Source organism: Muntiacus reevesi, chromosome 19 (assembly GCF_963930625.1).
Source record: "Muntiacus reevesi chromosome 19, mMunRee1.1, whole genome shotgun sequence".
Lineage (NCBI taxonomy): Eukaryota > Metazoa > Chordata > Mammalia > Artiodactyla > Cervidae > Muntiacus > Muntiacus reevesi.
This window is the reverse complement of record NC_089267.1, coordinates 8,631,825-8,651,455: the sequence shown is the minus strand read 5'-3', so window position 1 is coordinate 8,651,455 and position 19,631 is coordinate 8,631,825. Positions and strand designations below refer to the sequence as shown.

Here is a 19,631-nt window from a genome sequence, read left to right as displayed (position 1 = left end):
GTTAGTCCACGTGACTCAGGTGCTGGCTCTATCACACTGCGGTGGGCGGTGGGGGGGGGGGGGGACTTCAGATATTAAATCAGGTACCGTGTGAACTTCCTGCTGAGACCCCTCTTTTGCTGCCCTTCCCTGCTGACTCATTGACTGGACTCCCCATGAAGCAAGCTGTGATGTTCTTTAGAGGACTTCCCCTATGACTCTCAAAGGATGGAACTTCCAGATTTCCTCAGCAAGCCCATCAGTTAGTGGAATTCTGAAGCTGAGAGCCGTGAGCTGTTGGGAGCCTTGGCACCTGTGGCTGGATGCCCCAATACTAGCCACCTTCCGGCATCTCATCAGGAGGCAGCCCTCACCCTGTCCTTCCACACAGTGGATGCCCAGGACCTTGTATCCAGCCTGGAGCTTTCACCCTTTTACCTAGGAGCATATCTCCTGTATTCAGACCAATTTCGGGACCTGTGTCCTTCCAAGCCCCCTTCCCTGACACCTGCCCTACTTTGCAGCTTTGCTTGATTTTCCAGACTTTCTCTAAAAGTAGTCTCGCCTCGCATCCACCCCAAACCCCAATTTGGACAGTAAGTGAGATTTTCCCTCTATACCTTGTCACCCTTTGTTCCCATGGGGCCAGGGTGTCCCGTTCTTCCTAGTAAGCCCTGTAAAACACAAAACTAAGTTTGTCACTGAAACAACAAGAAAAGCCAAGCGTGTTGGAAGTTGGTTGCTCAAACTGATACATTTTGAAGGTCATTTGATCATAATTAAATCAGTCCTATAAGCGTATATTTCTTCAGGCTGATACCGCAGCTGTATCCTGCTGATAAGCCCTTGGAAGGAAAAAATTTGTATCTGTGGTCGCTTTTTCACCTTGGCCAACCACATTTAATGACCTTAATTGGAACCTTTTAATATATTTAAAAATTTAGCCTTGCTGTTTAAATGGCAATTTACATAACATTATGCCTTCCTAAATGAGCTATAATTTTGGTAGTGATCAACATTTTAATACTTCATAGAGCAGAATTAACAAGGTGCATATTGAGTTATGCGATCTGCATTTTACCAATGGAAAGTAAAATTTAATTTAAAATCTTCTTTGAGAACAGTTAGCTATAATTTCCATGATTCCTTTCACAACTTTTGCTCTTAACTTTTAATTTTAGTGTACAATTTAGACTCAGGTTTGTTCAATATAACTGCAGTGAAAGCATAAATGGTAAAATTTTCATTATGGCAAATCCATGATTCAAAACATTAAGGAACATGATTACCTTCCTACATATTATTTGCATAGGAACTCTAAGGAGAGGATGATTGTAAAAATTGAGGCTTGAATAGGATTGCTAGATGTAACAAATAAAAATACAATATTTGGGACAAACATGCTATGAAACTATTTATTTATATGAAATTAAAATTTAAGCTTATATCCAGTATTTTAACCAGCAACCCTAGTTTTGAGCTCTACTTTAAGGAGAGATTGGGTTTAACAGGCAGGAAAGGAAGAGAGACTTCTGTTTTAAGAAAACAGGATACCTAAAGACACAAAGAATGTGATACTGCATTTGAGAGACAGTGAGAAAAGGTGCCAACTAAAGCGGAGCATATTTTAATTCATAAATTGGAATAAAATGAAATTGAATCTGATAATCCCTGACCCATTTTTTTCTCCCCCTCATCTAGAGAATGAATTCTTAGTTTATGGTGCTTCACATGTAATGTGTAACCAACCATCTGAGTATCCAAAAGGTCAATGCCAAAAAATTATAACTAAAAGAGGTAATGTTCTTTTCTATATCCAACATTTATTCAAATTGACTTGCCTAATCACAGACAAGTCTCCACAACCCCTAGCAGCCTCAGGTAACACTAACAAAAATCTGAGACATCAGATGCTACTTTTCCAGGCAATGCTTGAAAAATCTACATGGAGGAACGGAGAACAAAAAAGCAAGGAGGAACATTAGTTCACCTGGCATCATCTCAGCAGACACGAGTGGTGAGTAAAACAGTTTTAGCAAATACTTACAGGCGGTCCTGTGGGGCCAGGAGCACCTGGAAGCCCTGGAATTCCTTGGAGACCCTGGAAGAGATAGTTCCTACCATAAAATCTGTTATATCATTGGAAACAAAGCATTTTAGTTCAGCAAATGTTTTGACTATTGAAAACAAAACATCTATGTTGGCTAATCAAGAAACAAGGTGTTTGTCATGTGCAAAGACCCACTTTCTAAGAATAAGGATGTTGAGCTAAAATGCTGTGGCATGCATGGCATCTGTAATGAACATAATTTAATGTGTCTGGTGATTCATAGAATGTTTTTGATGTCATATCTCACATATCCTCACAATCATCAATAGCATCTTTGAGAAGCCGGCACTGTTAAAGCATGAAAATACAAATTTCAGAGGAGCAGAATGCCATCAAAGAAATACATTACATGAATGCTTCATTCAACTAGCAGAACAATGGAATCTGCTTTATGATATAATATTTAGTTTAGCTGGCCAGTTCATTTTAAGAAATTTGGCTCATCAGTGAATTTAAATTTGGAATCCTTTAGTGGCTTAAGTGTAAAAGTGAACACAAAGCCTCTCTTGCTCTGTCTTAGATTTGTAGCATCATGCTAGTTACACTGGATACATTTATATATTCAAGGACAAATTGCTAAGATTAACTGATAATTTGTGTAATTAATTTGTTCCTTTATCAGATATGTCAGCAGCAGAATATTCAATTTAAATAAGCTCATATTATGAAATATTTCACAGCTATTAAAATCATGTTTCAAAAGCTATTGAATAGTATAGAAAAAGGGAAATTACAAAATGTTACATAGGGTAAGGTCCAAATTATTAAAAAAATTAGAAATGCAGTTCCTGAGAGATGAGACTGATGGAGGCTCACAATGTCTTATCTGGAAACTTTATATCAGATGTGCTTCAGAGTACTGAATTTTCAGATTTGCTTTAAGGAAACACATGTGCTTATATTGATATTACATAATACTCCCAGTGGCATTTAAGGCAGCACCTACTAATGAACACGCAAATATTTCTGTTGCAAAACACATGATATTCTCACCAAATGGGTTACATAGATTGGCTCCATTTGACTTCAGGTCAGATTTTCCTGCTGAAGAAATTTAATCCAAACTTGGGAAAAATTTGTCAGGTTTTCAGAGGCATTTGAGATTTGGAATTGTGGATCCGAGATTGTGGACCACAATAGGACTTTCACCAACAGTCTGAGAAGCACAACTTGGAGTCACTTTTACTCTTCTTAGTGTTTTTGTATATTTCTCAGATTTTCCGTAAGAAACTCAGATGACTTCTCTGATGAGAAAAATATACTTTAAAATACCCATTTATTATCTCAGATAAACATATGATGTATCAAGTTCTATTTTGAATGGTTCCACTTTTTCAGGATTCAATTTTCTTTACTAAGTAATACTTTTATAGTGCCAAATCATTAATTGTTATTTGTAAGTTCCCTTGTCTTTTACTGTGATGAAATATACATGTGGTACACATTGTACACATCAGATAAAGTGACCATGGTAAATTGCTACATGGCTATTTAGGGGAGTTCTAGAGGAGCAGGGTTCCACAGGGTACAGGGTTCACTGCATTAATGGGATCAAGGATCAAGCTCTACGGAATATGTCCATCTAATGCCTAATGGGATCATATATTCCCTTAGATTTTTCATGTGATAGGAGGTGAAGAAATGCTGCAAGGACTCTTCCTGGGAGTGCTGAAATGCCTCCTGTAATCAGAGTCTTGGGTAAAATTGTATGCACACTTGTGTTAAAGAATGTGGATCTGAACTTTGTTCAAGATGGGTTCGTCTTCACTGGCAATGCTCTGTGTGTGTGTGTGTGTGTGTGTGTGTGTGTGCGCGCGCGCGCACACATGCACATGTGTATGCATCTGCAGGCAGTACACATTAGCATGCTGTTTTGGCTCTTTTTATTACCCCACCATTAACTTGTTTATGGGGTTATAAGTGAAAAGGAAAAAAAAACCTTCCTTTGGGAATGGACCTCTGAGTATCTAGAGATTATAAATGGTATACCACAAATTGCTTTATCTCAAAATACTCACATTTCCATAAAATACTCTCTATATGTACATGTATAAGATATGTATGTTCTTATATATTCTTCTTTTTGCTACTTTTAGTCTCAAGACTGAATCAGTCTAAAGATGCTGAGTCTTTAGGTAGTCTAATTTATAAGCTTGGGACTCATTAACCTTTGATGACCACATTAAACTTTAAAATAAACCTCAGTCCATAAATAAAAAAATCATTCTCAGCAGTCTTTCTCTGAACAAGCTGAAATTCTGTACTAAGGGTAAAAGTTACTGTGGATGTATAAAGGGCAAGAAGATAATTTTAGAAGACAAGAACATCATTAAAGAAGACAAATACATAATAAAGAGTAAGACAGTAGATTTAAAATATTGTACCAAACTAAAATACAAATTAAAACTTATTGCATAGATAGTCAAGGATCATTAGAACTAAGTTCTTTCTCTGTTCTGATATTTTGATTTTACAATTCATAGCTCAGTTGCTATCAAGAATATTTATTTTTCCATTGATATAATTTATGGCTGACAATATTCTGCAAGTCCCACTGATTGATTATTGTTCTAAAATACTGTAAAAAAGACCTGAGTTACAAGCGAGAATTCCCTCTGATTATAAGAGGTGAGTCTGTGTTCTATCAGTATCTGCCAATTTGTTACCTTGAGTTGTGAAAGAACATCTGTAATAACTGGACAGAGGACAATATCACTTTTGTTAAAGCCATAACAACAGCCAACTCTTCTCTTTAAGTTTCCAAATGGATTATGATCACTATTAAATAATAATCGGGAATTCCTCAAAGAGAGAGTGTGATGTCATTCTGTATCTTTTCCACTAAGTGTAGGGCAGACATCTTAGATCTTGTATAATTAGCTATTGGTGGTGGTGGTTTAGTTGCTAAGTCGTGTCCAACTCCTGCGATCCCATGGACTGTTACGTGTGTATTAAAATAGTATAATTTATTGGCCAGTTGGCAATACACAGGTTCTTGGGCAAAGTTTCATTCACTTAAACAAGTCAACAAGTTAAAATTTCAGGGAGTATTTGAGTCCAAGAAGACAAGATAATATTCAGTACTTCCCATCTGTCTGAGAGGGACAAACTGCATTGACCCATACTTCACAAAAGGCCTAACTGAGTTGTATATTACCTCAGGTTTATTCATAATTTTCATGAGATGTGAAGAAACAATGAAAGATAATCTCCTTATGAACTAGCTGGAATTGAATGCCTAAGAGTCTTGTGCAACATCTGTGTACCCTGTGTTAAAGAATCCACAAGTTGTACTTAAGGAAAAGCATACTAAAATAGTGGAGGAATTAAGGAGGGGTTCAGTTCACTGCAGAATCAATAAAAGTTAACTTCTAATAAATTTAATTTAGAGTCACTTATAAAAAAACCCGAATTCCAATTATTTCCTGATCTTTTTGCTATTACCTTCTCAATTGCCTTTAAAGCCTACTTCTTGAACCTAGGCAGTTAAAAGCTGTTAGACTATTAAAATCAGATACCGCGCTTATACTTTAGTGCAACTTTCTGTGGAGCATGAAGATGCAAAAGCTCAATAATTCTTCCTTGTTTCGAAAATAAAATGCCTTTACTCTTTTATTTATGGATGAAAATAAATGTTGTATTTCTTTGCTCTTCAATTTTTAACTTGGAAAAAAACAAGCCAAACCTCACTGTTTTCTTGAATAGAATCAATATTAATTAAAAACAATAACATGGTAATTTATAACGTGAAATATATAACTCCAACTCAAAAATAGATCTACTTTATATTGTCATGATTTTCTACACCAACATCAAGGTTAATATATGCCAGATGGCTTACTTACTTTCATTAAGAATTATTAGTATCAAAACTGTTTAAACTAACAACAATTCATCATCCTAATTGGTTTTTCTAAGAGTTAATGTGAATTATGCAGGAAAGAATGCTATCCTGAGATCGGTATGGCAGAGAGTCAGAAAATTATATCACCATCTCAAAACCACATTTGACTTTGAACCTTAGTGGGAGGGTGGGCAGATGATTAAAACCAGCCCAGGCAGACCCTTTGGATGTGTGTGTGTGTTTTCTTCCCAAGAGTTTGAAAGTTGAGCAGAGATACAGACAAACCAAGGTCGTTGAAATTGAGTCATGTTATAGCAGAGGGCCAGGAAGTTCTATTGAGTTCTGGAGCTGCCCTTATCCCTAGGCTAGTTGCTAACTAGCCCTTCAATTCTATGAGCTCCTTTAGGATTCTTTTCAGTAAGTTTCCTCTTTCCCCTTGCTTTTGTCTTGAGAGATCTAAAACTTTTACCTCCTGCATGAAAACATATCAATTAACTGATATGTTAACTTTGTGCTTAAATTTCCTTGTCCCAAAACTGGACCACTGACAACAAATATCAACATATTATTTAAAATGTGCTAACATTTGGAAAAAAACACTGTTTTTGTTCTTATTTGTTTAGCATCAGACATGAGCTATAGGAAAACTGATGTCCTTTTGTTGTGTCATGTACGAAGGCTCAGCAGGAGGGTTCCATGGTCAGAGGAGTCATTTACCTCGTCACCTTTCTCCCCAGGCACGCCAGGGTAACCCCGCTCGCCTTTGCTCCCCTAGAAAGACAATTCATTTAGTTAGTATGCTCAGTCATTTTGTCATCTTTGGAAAAATGAAAATATCCTTCTAAGGACACTTGGGGCATGTCATTTGGACAGAATTGGGAAACATATCAATGATCTATGCAAATGGCTTTTCCAAGATATTTTTAGAAAAGGTACTGTATTTTCAAATGGATTTTTTTTTTAACCCCAAATTGAAGGTTGCACAGAAGAGAGATTTCCCTACCTTTGGTCCCTCTCTGCCTGGGATTCCTGGAGGACCCCGTGGCCCTAGATCACCCTAGAAGACAGAGCAGTTGCAGGTAAGAGAAGGCACCATGTGGAACTTCCAGGGTCCCCTGGTCCATACTCAACCCTCGTCTTCTTACCTTCCGGGCTGCAGAATCAAACTTTCCCGGCTCACCAGCACCTGATTCTTCTCCTTTGTTGCTTTTCAGCCCAGGGACACTGGCTTGGCAGTTGCCACAGAAATTCTAATGAGGATAGAGATAAGATCACTTAGAGATTCATCAAAGTAATGTATAAAAGTGAGCTCTGATTGGATTTGAACTTCTATCTGAACCTTTGTGAGAGCTGAATGACAGTCACTGCTATGTCATTCTACAATTTAATCAGTTAGAATGACTACTTTTGGGGGGCCAAAAACTATCTTAAAAGATAAACTCAGTGGACTCCCCTCATTGTCCAGTGGTTAAGACTCCATGCTGTCAATGCAGGGGTTACAGGTTTGATACCTGGTCAGGGAACTAAGATCCCATATGTCTCGTGGTGTGGCAGGGAAAAAAAAAAGATAAACTCATAATTCAAGGACACAGAGTTCCAAACTCTTGGCAGCATGCTTAAAAAGAGGTGGCAATAAAGTTTGGAATAATCAGCAAGATCACAGAACTCATACAACCAAGAGCATAAATCCTTAAAAAAGAAAGAAAAAAAGAGAAAGCTGTGAAGAAAGGATTTTTTCCTTCTGAGAGCCCAATCAGTTGGAAACCTATACAGAGCTTTCTAACATTTTGTTAGTTGAAGCACTCATGTGGGAAGTAATTACTTGAGTGACTTGGACTTGACTTCTAAGTCATATCCAAGTGCAGATAGGAAATCTAAGTGGAATTACCTTTCCGTCCCCTTCTCTGTAATCTTTAGCTGATCTGGAAAGGCCTGAATTTAGGTGTCTGAGCTCACAAGATAAACTTCTTATCATGTAAAGCTCTACAGAGGCTTATTTTTAAATACATTGTTATAAAAATGTGGTCAGGAAAGGCATAAAATAGGGACCACTGAGTGGGGGAGATAGTTTAAAATTAACAACTGACCAAAGGTAGGACAATAGAAGCCTCTACTCTTTCATCCTTTTAACCAAGTGGAAAAATCTTTAAACATGAAGTGGGAACTGAAATTTGCCATTGATGGGAAGTTGACAAGAAAGCCCATGATTATTCAAGTTCAATATTTTGACCCAGTGTATACGAGGACAAGTTTGATTTCCAAACATGTGCTCCGTGGAAGGCTAATTTTGTATGGTATTGAAAAGATTCTGAGGCAATTTGCCTAAAAAATGCTGGGTTAGAACAATTCTCTTTATGGTGGTCCTTCTTAGTGCTGGAAAACATTAGAAGGAGCTGGAGTGTGCAGTTTCCCAAACCAATTTGACCACCAGGATCATTTCATTTAGTTAATGTGCTGGTAAGGAGTTAAGAAACACACACCTAATTGTAGGATGACAACTATTAAATCTGAAAAACTATGAAGGTAGCGAGATGTTTGAGGACTTAGGAGAATCAAAAAGCTTTCCATATTTCAAAAAGTATAAAGAAGGTGAATTACTGTATCTGTAGACTTTGGCAATAAATAGCATTTTAGAATGGATTATTCAATTGATTTTTTAAAAACTGAAGTATAGTTGATTTACAATGCTGTGGTAATTTTAGGTACATGGCAAAGTGATTCAGGTATATGTAGATATATATCATTTCAGATTCTTTCCCACTATGCTGCTGTTGCTAAGTTGCGTCAGTCATGTCTGACTCTGTGCAACCCCATAGACGGCAGCCCACCAGGATCCTCTGTCCCTGGGATTTTCCAGGAAAGAATACTGGAGTGGGTTGCCATTTCCTTCTCCAGGGCTAAATACTAGGAATATAAAATAAATCATACATACATACATGTAGCCCATATGAAAGTGAAAGCTGCTTAGTTGTGTCCAACACTTTGCAACCCCATGGACTATATAGTCCATGGAATTCTCCAGGCCAAACTGGAGTGGGCAGACTTTCCCTTCTCCAGGGGATCTTCCCAACCCAGGGATCAAACCCAGGTCTCCCGCATTGCAGGCAGATTCTTTACCAGCTGAGCCACCAGGGAGCCCTGTAGCCCATGTGTGTGTATACAAATATATTGTCCATTCATACATTGACAGATACTACGCATGAGGTTCAGTGGAATGTAAAGGGTTCAATCTTAGCATTCCACAAAGAAACAGGCAAACACAAAACCTACATATGTTCCATTATCATCCTGCCCCATCTGTTTTACAAATAAAATAAAGGGAAGTATTACAGAAAACAATGGCAGTGAGATTAAGTCCCTAGGAGTCAGATAACAGGTAGAGATTATCTTTATTTAGTAGAGTCATCTACTAAATGAGTAGTGTTAGTAGAGTCACAGGTGTTAGGGCTAATTGTCAGCTTTGGAATTTTGTAATGCACTTTGTAAAATCCCATGACATAAAACTCAGCCTTCAAACTAGCTGTTTCTTGAGCAGCTTTTCCTTCTGGACTGGCCAGGGAAGATACTGTGAAGAGGACTGGGTTTCACAGTGGAGAGCCCAGGGGCTGGTGAGCACCATTAAGAGAAAGCTCACTCCAGGGAGAGAACGGTCCGCTCAGGGTGTTAATGGCACTCTTCCTCTCATAGGTCACTTCAGAACTACCCACTCACCTCAGAACTCATAGCTCACTTCAGAACTACCCACTCACCTCAGAACTCATAGCTCACTTCAGAACTACCCACTCACCTCAGAACTCATAGGTCACCTCAGAACTCATAGCTCACCTCAGAACTACCCACTCCTCCCTGCGTCCTGGCCCCCCACCCCTCCACTGTCAACATGAGAGGCCGGTAAAGAAAGAGAGTCAGGGGATTAGTACCAATGGCACAAGACACAGATGGATCCATGTTCCTTTTTCTGTCTGAAAGATGCTTTACCATTTAAAAAAAGTAGAATTCTAGTTCAGGCTAACTCAACCTCTGGTAAAGATTTCCTTTCTGATTTTTCCTGGAAATTAGCACACAGTTTCTTACATGGCAACAGAATACCTTGAACAAGGCCCCGATGTCTCCCAAGAGAGGAAGTGCAATCTGTGGATAAGGAGAAAAAACCAAATACAGGTATTTAGACATATACAGGCACTTACAATACAAACATATAATAAATGTAGATATTTTCCCTCAAAATGCTGGGCAGCTGAGATTTCTCATAAGGCTTCTAAGAGCCTTGCCATTGCCATCATGATGGTTGGCTAACATGAGGCTTCCTATTCAGAAACAAATACAGGACACTAACAGAATTCATAATCATTTTTGAGAAATAGAGAAATACCATTTCTTTACCATGAACATGGAAACACACACATGTCATCGTTTCAATTCTGAGTCATGCCAGGCAACCGTCATGCCAACCTTAACATACTCTTGGTTTTAAATTATACATAAAGACAAATTGTTTGTTAAAAGGAAACCACTCCTCTGCCAAGCAAATCATCAGGCTGTTGAGAAATATGGAAAGTACAGGATGTTTGCCTTAAAGCTGCTCCTCACTGAATTAAAAAAGAGCCAATAGGTGGCTTAAGTGATAGGCAAAATAGACACTGGGAGACTCAGGCAGAGCTTTGGCCTCGTGTCTTAAAATGTCCTTTCAGAGAGACACCATAAACCCTAGTAATGCTTTAGACTCCCAGACAGTGCACACATGATTCAGTACACTGGGGAGTTAAAGGCCAAAATATGTCTCTGCACATAGCTTATGAAGGCATGTAAGGCCTGCATGGTGTGGGAAGCAGAAGGATTTGTGAGACTTAGAACTGAGAGGTTAGATTTGGATTTTATTATACAAAAGTCTTAATACGATGTCATGTATCATATGGCTTCTTAAATTATAACTGCTGATTCTGAGGCTATTTAAAGGGATTTCACAGTCTCTCAAAGCAAAGTTTAACCTAAAATAAAACTTTGGACACATATTTAGTGCCCAAACCCATTTTGAAAGAGCCTACTCAAGGCAGTTTTGTAATTTAATCATTTCAGCATTTTTAAAGCCACAAAATCAATAGATATGTACCATATTGTGGGAAACTTACCTACAAACATTCATTTAGAAAAATGAAATTCATTTAGTCACTAGCATTAGAAAGAATAGAATCTGTGGCTATGTATTTTAACTCAGTTTTCCATGGGATTGAGACATTATATGCCAAGGTTCAACTCGGGGCAAAATTGTACAACTGAATTATGCCTTCAGGAAATAAGTATTCACCACACACACAAAAATGCTGATGTAGCTTGAATTTTTTTCCCCTTTAGAAAATAATGGGGATAAACAAAATCACCAAGCAGTCACTGAGCATTCTAATTAGTTTGGACAGCAAAACTTGCTTGGTAGGCTGTTTGGCTTCTGGGTGCATTAAAGATACATAAATCAGGCACAGTCTGTCAACATACCGGGTCACCTGGGGGGCCTGGCAGACCTGGCTTTCCATCCCTCCCTGGAGCTCCCTGAAAACAGAAACATCATGTTCAAACCTTTGCACCATGGCACAAGAGCAGACTAAAATAGGTGCGGGGGAGAGAGGAAGCAGGTAAAAATTGTCCTTACATCATTCCCTGGGGTTCCTGGAGTTCCTGGCAACCCAGGGAGACCTCGAGGACCCTGCAAAAAGGGGAAAATAGTTACTTACAAGGACAGAACTTTAGTAATTTGCCCCCAGGTCAGCAAAGTGGATTTGCTATGCCAAATAGCTTGGTTAAGTAGCTTACCTGAATCCCTGGCTCTCCAGCTGGTCCTTGGGAGCCCTAAGTAGAAGGAGATTCAGTGATCATAATTCTGCTGGGAATGTCCATAAATTATCCACAAGGGATAAAGGATCAAATACTGTCCTGTACTTAGTGGAGCAGCAGGGCTCGCCACCACGCGCACACTGAAAACTCTCTGCAAAGCTGGCTAAGAGTTCTGGGTGGCAGGTAGACCCCTAACCAAATGCAGCGCTGGAGGTACCACCGTGACCGTGCCTGGATGCCCGGGACATTCGTCTTGGCCCTGCCATGGTTCCTGCACATCCATGACTGCATAAACATCACATCCGAGTTCTATCTGTCAGACACTGACCGCCCATAGGGTAACCAGCTCAGGTTTCCTTCCTTCCTGCTTTTTACTGTGAGTCCTTTCCCTGAAGAAATTGCCAGAACCAGTTTTCAGTGATAGGAGTAGGAAATAAAACTTCAATCAACTATTCTTTCCTATGTTAGAAAGCTGGAATCTGCAGTAACTAAAACATGTTTGAAGATTATCGGTGAACCTAATGATGACAGATCCTTCCCTACTGCATGACTATGGACCTCTGGTGGAAGAAGTGACTGACTACCTGGGTGAGCAACGAGCTGGGGTCCCAGTACCTGAATTCACTACCTGCTTGCTGCCTTCTCTCTTCTTACTTTGAAATAAATATTCATATTGTCAAAGCTACTTTTTTGCTTCCTTGCTATTTATTATGTGTGCTTAAGTTATTTTTGGTTTGTTGGTTTATTATTATTTTTTGCTTCAACCTCCTTCACTCCCCTAATAATTTTCTAAACTACTTTTTTACTTTGTTTAATCTCCCATCTCCAGTGGTCTTTACCTTCTTGCCCTGGAAAATCAAACAGCAGTCAAACACAGTGCAACCATTCACTATTTACATCTTCTTTTACCTCTCAGGATAATTTTATTTCAAGGCCAATTTCCAAATTAATGTCATCAGAATAACTATCTATCTCACTTTTCTTGTGTAAAAATCTTTTATGTGTTTTCATAGTAAATATAAAATTTTATTTCTTACTGCTATTTAGTCCACAAGCATACATACAATGGTCACTATTATGCTTATAGCAAAAACCTGTCAAAAACTGGCTATTATCTGTCTTAACTATCACAAACAATTTCTATGATCTCTTCTCTAAGATAACACATAGAGATTTTCGATGTCTCATTTATATGCACTCCATTAAAATTAAGTTTTCATTTTACTCTAATTGAAAACAGTAATATAGAATAACCTAATATTGGGGCATTCTCATAATCTTGTAAACATGAGTTTGTACTTTTTAATATATAGAATAGAGGAATAAAGGGTTAAGTCCACGTTTTCTAATTCAAAAATCAGTTATGTGTGATTAGCATCTGTAAGTCAATAAACAGTGGCTACCTTCTGTGTTAGGATGTAACTACAAGGCCCATTAATTCATGCCCTCTGACTAGCATTTTTTGTATTTCCTCTTCTGACCATTTCACTCTTTTCTATTATTCAGATATGTCACAGGATCTTATTTCACAATAACAGGTCAACCGGGTTTCACGAACTTGATTGAATTTCACTTACAGTTCGGCCAGGAATTCCTATCCCTGGGGGGCCTATATCACCTGGTGAGCCTTGGACACCTGGCAGTCCTCGTTCCCCCTGTGCAATGAGATGCTTCTATTAGTGAAAGGCTCGAGGGACATAAATTTTTGAGGAACATTTTGCAAATTATTAATTCTTTAAAAATTATCTTTGATATTTTACCTTTGGGCCTCGTGGACCAGGTGCCCCAGGATTTCCATCTATTCCCTAAAAAATAAGAAAATGAGGTGAATATATTTTATTTTTCTAAAAAGTTTACTTACATCTTAGGAGTTATAACTCAAAAATATTTCATTGCTCTTTATCTTTTTTGCATAAAACTTTTTCTGTAAAAGAATAAGGAAAGGGAATATAAATTTTACTAGGTTATAAATCTTGTATAGTTACTTTAAAATATAAGATGTTTTCATCTTTAAAATGAGGCATCTGATATTGAGAACTCTTTATTATTATTATATAAAAGGTCAAAGGGGATGAGGGAAAAAAGGCATATGAAATAGGCATATGGGTTAGCAGCTTTCTATGTCCTGGGATTAGCCCTGGCCACAAGGACTTTTTTTTTTAACTGATGACTGCCTATGGCCATATATGCAGAGCCTCTAGAACGGAAATTTCAAGCAGTTTGTTTGTTTTAAGATTGTCCAGGGAAGGTTCATGTTTTAAAACTAGCATACCTTACTAGGCTTCTTAGATCCCTAAAGAAGATTCGGGGGGTGGGGTGGGGCTATAAATCTTCCAAAATTGTATGTAAAATGGTGCGTGTATGTGCATTGTCTTCAGAAGAGAGACCTTTGTTTGTACCACATTTCCAAAAGGATTAGAACTCTGATTTAAAGAATAAGATGAATGCTTCTTTTTTTCTGCAGACCTAAACTTATTCCTATACTTGTGATCAGAAACAGGGAGTACACAAACAGTGATTAATCAGCTTTCAAAGGAAATATTAGTAAAAGGGTTGCTACTTACTGGTTCCCCTGGCAGGCTTTTTCCTGGAGGACCAACCTCACCTTTTGGACCTGGAAGGCCAGGAGGACCTGTAATCCCACCTGGGTCTCCCTGAGGAAACAAGGTAAGAGTCTCACTTCACAGCTCAGGTTCACGGTGGGTGGTGTGGCAGCAACAGCTTCCATATTTTAAATTGTCATCAAGTCAGTCACACTGCATTTGCTCATTCACTCATTCCACAATGTACACTCAGTACCCAATCCACACAGACACTGTTCTCCTAAGTGCACCTGGATCTTGTGGAGAGCTATGTTAGAATAAGACTATGGTCTCCTGAAATGTATGTAAGTGAGTAGACAGATGCACAGAGGGGAAAATCTATTCTTCAAATAATTTTTACATTTTCTTTAAGTTATTCTCAAGTAATGGTTCAATATTAATAAACTATTTTCTTGTAGACATCAAGAAATGTGTCACGAGATTGAGACTTCTTAGGTCTATACCTGTGCTGTCTATACCTATAGCTGAGCATAAAGCAGACTTTTCAAGTTCTGAGATGTTCATCTCCACAGCAGTTCATTCTGTCGCATTGTGTACAGTGAACAACTCCAGAGAAACCATTCCTGCACAGTCCCTGTGAACATCTATCCCCTGTGCAGCCCCAGCTGCCAGGTCCCGTCCATGTTCACTCCTCAAACCCCTTATGATCCTGTCTCATACTCTTCCTCAGCTACTTAACATACAAAGGGAGTGAAACAGAAGCTATACCTTTTCTCCTTTAATGCCTTGCTTGCCTGGGATACCGTGTTCTCCGGGTAACCCCTAGAAAATTCAGAATTAAAGGGCAAGAGCAATTAGAACATTTCTTACTGTAAAAACATTTCTATCTCTGAGTCTTTGTCAGGAGAACTAAATTTTAACATATGGGAATGTACTGATTTCGGTCTCTTGGAGAGAGAAAAACATTAATGAAAGTATGTGGCTTATTGTTTCAAGTGAGGAAACCTGGATATAATGGAAAAAAATCTAAATAAGGGAGAACTTAACCAAATACCCATCCATATTACTGCCCCAAATGGGATAAACAGAAAATATACTTCTACTTCAACTTGGCGGCAGAGGCATTTCATCTTTTTATTTTGTTCTCTTATTAGCCTAGTCCCTGTCATGTAACCTCATTTCTTATATATCCTGTGGTTCTGCCTGTGCCACCAGCATTCTGTTCTTTTTTGTAAGATCTCTCCATTAGGCTCACCTGCAATGGTTCACCAAATGGCTTGGGGCACAACAAAAATGTTTTGCTCCGTGAACTGAATGTTCAAAGTACCGAATGACCAAATGCGCTGAGGGACGAAGCCCTGGAGGCTCAGTCTGGGAACACTGATAATAGAGCAAGATGTCAAGGGGTTGCTGCCAAAATGATGGTAAAAGGAGAGATTCTAACAGTTTCATGGAGCATAATCAAATTGTCAGACACAGGTCAGTGTCCAAGAAGCATCTTCCTTGTTTTGCTCAAGTGAGGACTGATGGAGAGGTTTTGACTCCCAAGATGTCAGAAGGCCAGGGAACTTGTCCAAGGGACACAAGGCTGACATTAGGGAAAGGATAGAAAAGGAATGTTCTCTAGGCTAAATCACATGCTAGGCCACAACACAAGTCCTAATAAATATAAGAGAGTAGAAATTGTATCAAGCATTGTTTCTAACCAAAATGGTATGAAATTAGAAATCAATTACAGGAATAAAAATGGGATAAACACAAAAATAAGGAGACTAAACAACATGCTACTAAAAAACCAGTATGAAAATGAAGAAATCAAAAGAAAATCAGAAAACACATCAAGACAAATAAAAATGGAAGCACTGCTTTCCCAAATCTATGGGGTAGAGCAAAAGCAGTTCTAAGAGGAAAGTTTGTAGTGACACAAGCTAACTTGAGAAACAAGAAAAAAATATCAGATAAAAAAACCGAACCTACCAACTGAAGGAATTACAAAAAGAAGAACAAGCAAAATCAAAAGTGTGCAGAAGGAAATAACAAAGATCAGAGAGGAAATAAATGAAATAAAGATCAAAAGCCACCAAACAATAGAAAAGATCAACAGAACAAACATCTACATTTTTTGAAAAGATAAACAAAAGTGGTAAACTTTTCATGAGAGTTCATCAAGAAAAAGTGAGAGGACACACATAAACAAAATAAGAAATGAAAGATGAGAAATAACAACCATTACCATGAAGATACAAAAAAATAATAAAAGAACACTACTGTTATATGCCAACAAATTGGACAACCTAGAAGAAGTAGACTAATTTGTGGAAACATAAAATCTCCCAATACTGAATCAGGAAGTAATAGACAATCTGAACAGGCTGGTCACTGTGGTGAAACTGAGTTTATAATAATAATTATAAAATTACAGAAAGTAAATAACTGGAACTGGACAGCTTCACAGGTGATTTCTACCAAACATATAATGAAGAGCTAATGCCTATCCTTCAAGATTACTAACAACTAAAGGGGAAGAAACACTCCCAAATTCATTCTATGAGGCCACTGCTACTCTGATACCAAAACCACACCAAAAAAGAAAGCTACAGTCCAATACCACTGATGAAGGACTTCCGTGGTGGCTCAGTAGTAGAGAATCTGCTTGTCAAGCATAAGACACAAGCTTGGTCCTTGAATTGGGAAGATCCCCTGGAGAAGGAGATGACAATGCACACCAGTACTCTTGTCTGGGAAATTCCAAGGACAGAGGAGCCTGTTAAGTTACAGTCTGTGGGGTCTCAAAAGAGTTAGATATGACCTAGGGACTAAATAACCAACAATACCTCTGATGAATACAGATGTGAAAATCCTCAACAAGATATTAGTGGCAAACTGAATTCAATAATATATAAAAGTAATCACATAGCACGATCAAATGGGATTTATTCCAGGAATCCAAGGATGTTTCAATATCCATGAAGCAATCAATGTAATATACCACATTTACAAAAGAAATGATAAAAATCATGATAATCTCAAAAGGTGCAGAAAAAGCGTACATCCACTCATGATAAAGGCTCATCCAAGTTGGTATAGAGGGAACATATCTCAATATTATAAACACCATTTATAACAAACTCAAAGCTAACATCATATTCAGTGGTGAAAAGCTTGAAAACTTTTCTTCTAAAATCAGGAAGAAAACATGTACACCCACTCTCATCACTTCTATTTAACATAGTATTGGAAGTCCTAGCCATAGGACTCAGAAAAGGAAAAGAAATAAAAGGCATCCAAATTGTTGTGATTTACATCAGTGTTCTGCTTGATTGCCTCTAACAGTTTTGTAGTTTCTGGTTTTACAAGAAGGTGGAGTGCTGAAGAATTGACACCTTCGAACTGTGGTGCTGGTGTAGACTCCTGAGAGTCCACTGGACAACAAGAAGACCAACCAGTCAATCTAAAGGGAAATCAACCCTGAAAACTCATTAGAAGGACTGATGCTGAAGCTGAAACTCCAGTATTTTGGTCATCTGATGCAAACAGCTGACTCATTGGAAAATTCCCTGATGCTGGGAAAGACTGAGGACAGAAGGAAAAGAAAGCATCAGAGGATGAGATGGCTGAATGGCATCACTGATGCAATGGACATGAACTTGGGTAAACTTTGGGAAATGGTGAGGAAGAGAGAGGCCTGGTGTGCTGCAATCTGTGGGGTCACAAAGAGTCAAACATGACTGGGTGACTGAACAATGGCAATCTTTTCTTCATTGTAAGGGCATCCAAATTGGAAAGAAATAACTAAAACTGTAACTATTTGTGGATGATATATTATATATAGAAAACCCTGAAGTCTCCACCAAAAGAACTATTAGAATAGAATAAATGAATTTAATGCTGAGGTTAATATACAGAAATCTGTTGCTTGTCTATATATTAATAATAAACCATCCAAAAGAGAAAGCAAGAAAACAATTCCATTTAAAACTGAATGAAAAAGAATAAAATATCTAGGAAAAAACTTTACCAATGAGGTGAAAAAACTATACTCTAAAAACTATAAAACACTGATGAAGAAAACCAAATAAGATATAAAGAAATGGAAAAATACTCTGCGTTCATGGATTGGGAGAATTAATACAGTTAAAACATCCATACAACCCAAAGCAATCTACTGATTTAGTGCAATCCCTATCAAAGTAACCAAGATATTTTTCAAAGAACTAGGATAAATAATCCTAAAATTAATATGGAAGCACAAAAGATCCCTAATGCCAAAGCAATCTTGAGAAAGAAAAACAAAGCTGGAAATATCATACTCTCTGACTTCAGACTATACTACAAAGATACAGTAATCAAAACAGTATGGTACTGGCACAAAAACAGACACATAGCTTAATATGACAGAATGAATAGCTCGGAAATAAATCAAATAATGGTCACTTAATTTATGACAAAGGAGGCAAGAATATACAGTAAAGAAAAGACAGTATTTTCAATAAGTGGGAAAACTGAACAGCTACATATAAAAGAATAAGTTAGAACATTTTCTCAAACTATATACAAAAATAAACTCAAGCTTAATTAAAGCCTCAAAGATAAGACCTGAAACCATAGAACTCCTAAAAGAAAAATTAGGCAGAACACTCTTTGACATAAATTTTAGTAATATATTTGAATCTGTCTCCTAAGGCAAAGGAAACAAAAGCAAAAATAAACAAACAGGGCCTAATTAAACTTAAAAGTTTTTGCATGGCAAAAGAAACTATGAACATAATGAAAAGACAGCCTACTGAATGGAAGAGAATATCTGCAAATGATATGGCTGATAAGAGGTTACAACTCAATATTAAGAAAAACAACCTGCTTAAAAAATGAGCTGAAGACCAGAATAGACATTTTTCCAAAAAGACATACAGATGGCTAACAGGCACATGAAAAGATGCTCCATACTGCTAATCATCTAGAGAAATGCATATAAAAACCACAGTAAGGTATCGCTTCACACCCATCAGAATTGCTATCATCAAAAATTCCGCAAATAACAAATGTTTGAAAGGATGTTGCAAAAAGGGAACATGAACACAATGCTGGTAGGAATGAAAATTGGTACAGCCACTGGAGAAATCATGATAGAGGTTCCTCAAAATCTAAAAGAGAATCACCTAATGACTCAGCAACCCCACTCTTGGTTATATATTCAAAGGAAATGAAAACAGTAATTCAAAAAGATACATGCACCTCAGTGTTCCTAGGAGCATTATTTACAATTGCCAAGATATGGGAGAAACCTAAGTGTCCATCAACAGATAAGTGGATAAGAAGATATCATATATAT

The 19,631-nt window shown here is 37.8% G+C and overlaps 1 protein-coding gene across 1 annotated transcript in view; it reads right to left on the bottom strand.

Moving 5' to 3' along the window:
• The window catches only part of COL19A1 (collagen type XIX alpha 1 chain), a 401,244-nt gene that overhangs the window by 52,120 nt on the left and 329,493 nt on the right, over positions 1-19,631 (bottom strand). Inside the window, exons 24-36 of the mRNA XM_065911832.1 lie at positions 15,071-15,124; positions 14,324-14,413; positions 13,520-13,564; positions 13,337-13,414; positions 11,739-11,774; positions 11,578-11,631; positions 11,424-11,477; positions 10,023-10,064; positions 7,079-7,183; positions 6,937-6,990; positions 6,651-6,704; positions 2,027-2,080; positions 600-653 (exon numbers count right to left, since the gene is read on the bottom strand). Of these exons, the coding sequence (XP_065767904.1) occupies positions 600-653; positions 2,027-2,080; positions 6,651-6,704; positions 6,937-6,990; positions 7,079-7,183; positions 10,023-10,064; positions 11,424-11,477; positions 11,578-11,631; positions 11,739-11,774; positions 13,337-13,414; positions 13,520-13,564; positions 14,324-14,413; positions 15,071-15,124 (774 nt within the window). The remainder of the gene's footprint in view (positions 1-599; positions 654-2,026; positions 2,081-6,650; positions 6,705-6,936; positions 6,991-7,078; positions 7,184-10,022; positions 10,065-11,423; positions 11,478-11,577; positions 11,632-11,738; positions 11,775-13,336; positions 13,415-13,519; positions 13,565-14,323; positions 14,414-15,070; positions 15,125-19,631) is intronic.